This window comes from Vigna umbellata, chromosome 3, assembly GCF_029865625.1.
Source record: "Vigna umbellata cultivar VRB3 chromosome 3, Vumbellata_1.0, whole genome shotgun sequence".
In the NCBI taxonomy this organism is placed as follows: domain Eukaryota; kingdom Viridiplantae; phylum Streptophyta; class Magnoliopsida; order Fabales; family Fabaceae; genus Vigna; species Vigna umbellata.
In genome coordinates this window covers 5,896,343-5,898,100 of record NC_142167.1, presented here as the reverse complement: position 1 = coordinate 5,898,100, position 1,758 = coordinate 5,896,343, and the positions used below count along the sequence as shown (strand labels likewise).

The 1,758-nt window shown below is 36.5% G+C and overlaps 1 protein-coding gene across 1 annotated transcript; it reads right to left on the bottom strand.

Moving 5' to 3' along the window:
• Positions 1-310: 310 nt before the first annotated feature.
• Positions 311-904, bottom strand: LOC148201488 (E3 ubiquitin-protein ligase RMA3-like). Its single transcript, XM_088108972.1, has one exon. The coding sequence runs from the start codon at positions 902-904 to the stop codon at positions 311-313; it is 594 nt and encodes a 197-aa protein (XP_087965098.1).
• Between the last annotated feature and the right edge of the window lie 854 nt (positions 905-1,758).

The window sequence follows — 1,758 nt, the reverse complement described above, 5'->3', positions numbered from 1 at the left end:
TACAGTAAACTCTTTTAAACAAAACCAGTTATAATAAAAAATGAAAGGTAGATGTTTTCATATAATGCCATGACTCTTCGAGAAACATAAAATATAGAAATGCATCACATCTACAACATACAAATCATATTGAAATAAATGTATATATTGTCAATTAATGACCCATCAAAGGATGTGAAAATGTTTCTCCAAGCCTCTAAACCTTACCATAGAAAGATTAAACTCTATATGGAACTGAAAAATAGAGGCAGATTATAAATTCTAACTAAGCAAAGCTAAACTAATAGAAGTTAGAAAACCACAACATTGCTCAATTTCTGAGTTGCTGCCTAATGCTCTCAACCCTCCTTGAACAGGGTCTGGGAGGAATTTCATGACTTTGTTCATCAACTTTCAAGTTGCCACTGTCATGGACATCTGAATTGCCATATATTGTTGTAAGACTTTCATTTGTGACCTGTCCTTCACAGACTGGACATTGCTTTGCCTTTGCATAAGTACATGTCAATGGCAAGTTGTGAAAGCAAGGCCAACAAAACAAGTGACCACAACAAGTCAAAACAGGATCCTTTGCCCTCTTCAGGCACACATTACAGTGAAACAACTTTGCAGGAAAACCTTCACCTTCATTGTTTTTCAATCCCAGTGCATCAGCAACCAAATAACTAGCCTTTCTTTTACCCTCTGTCTCTTGTAAAATTTCTCCTTCAAAATCACCATCGGGCACCGTTTCTTCATCTTGAAGATGAGCAACTGTGACCACTTCTCCATCCTCGTTAACTATCTGAATCGGAGCATGACTCAGTCGTCGCCTCTGACGTTGCCTTGCCCTAAAAGCTGCACCTTCTAGCCTTCTCAGTCGCTCTTTTATTCCATCCAAATCTTCATTCAGATCAACCTCCATTGCAAACTTCAATCCTGTGCACTCACCTTAATCATTTCAATTGCATCAATCTCCTATAACACAATATTCTAAACCAATATAGAATGAATGATAATCAAGAACACAAACAATATCGAATGGCAATCAAGAACGCAAACTGATAAGATCTATCACTCTTTCTTTTATATATTTTAGTTTCTGTCTGATTCACTCTTGCTTCCACTTGTGTACTTTTGAACAGGTGCTCGTTCTTCTTTTTCCCTTTTGTAATAAAACCCTAAAATTCGAACGAATGGAAAACAAACAAAAAATGTAAAAGTTTGTTAGATCAAAATTTGCGTAAGGTAATGAATAAAATCATAAATGAATGGGAATATAAAGTTGAACTGCGTGATGCTGAGAAAGTGTAATGGCAGGGACTCAGACAACCTCCTCTGATACCATATTAGAAGGTGGGTTTTAAGCCTAACTCAACCTACAAAACCGGCTTGTAAGGTGAGGTTTGCACCTCACTTATATATTATAATTTGGCCTTATCTCTAGTTGATGTGGGACTTCCAACACACTCCCTTCACGCCAAGGTATAAACATCTCATGCGTGATAGTAGAAATTGGGTGGTCCGATAATGGCCCGATAGCGGGTGGAATAGAAGAATAGAAGAATAGAATGTCCACTTAGAACTCGCTAGGATAGACTCTATGGCTCTGATACCAACTTAAACTCTAAAATAATTCTAGAGAACTTAATTGATCCCTCTCACAATCTTCTATTTATAAGAATATATTGATACAAAAGTACATGATAAATAGGGTAACCCTAGACACAATATAATCATGATAAATAAGGTAATCCTAGACACAATATAATCATGATA

Excerpts from the sequence above, each read along its gene's own strand:
- LOC148201488 (XM_088108972.1), bottom strand. The coding sequence starts at position 904 with ATGGAGGTTGATCTGAATGAAGATTTGGATGGAATAAAAGAGCGACTG.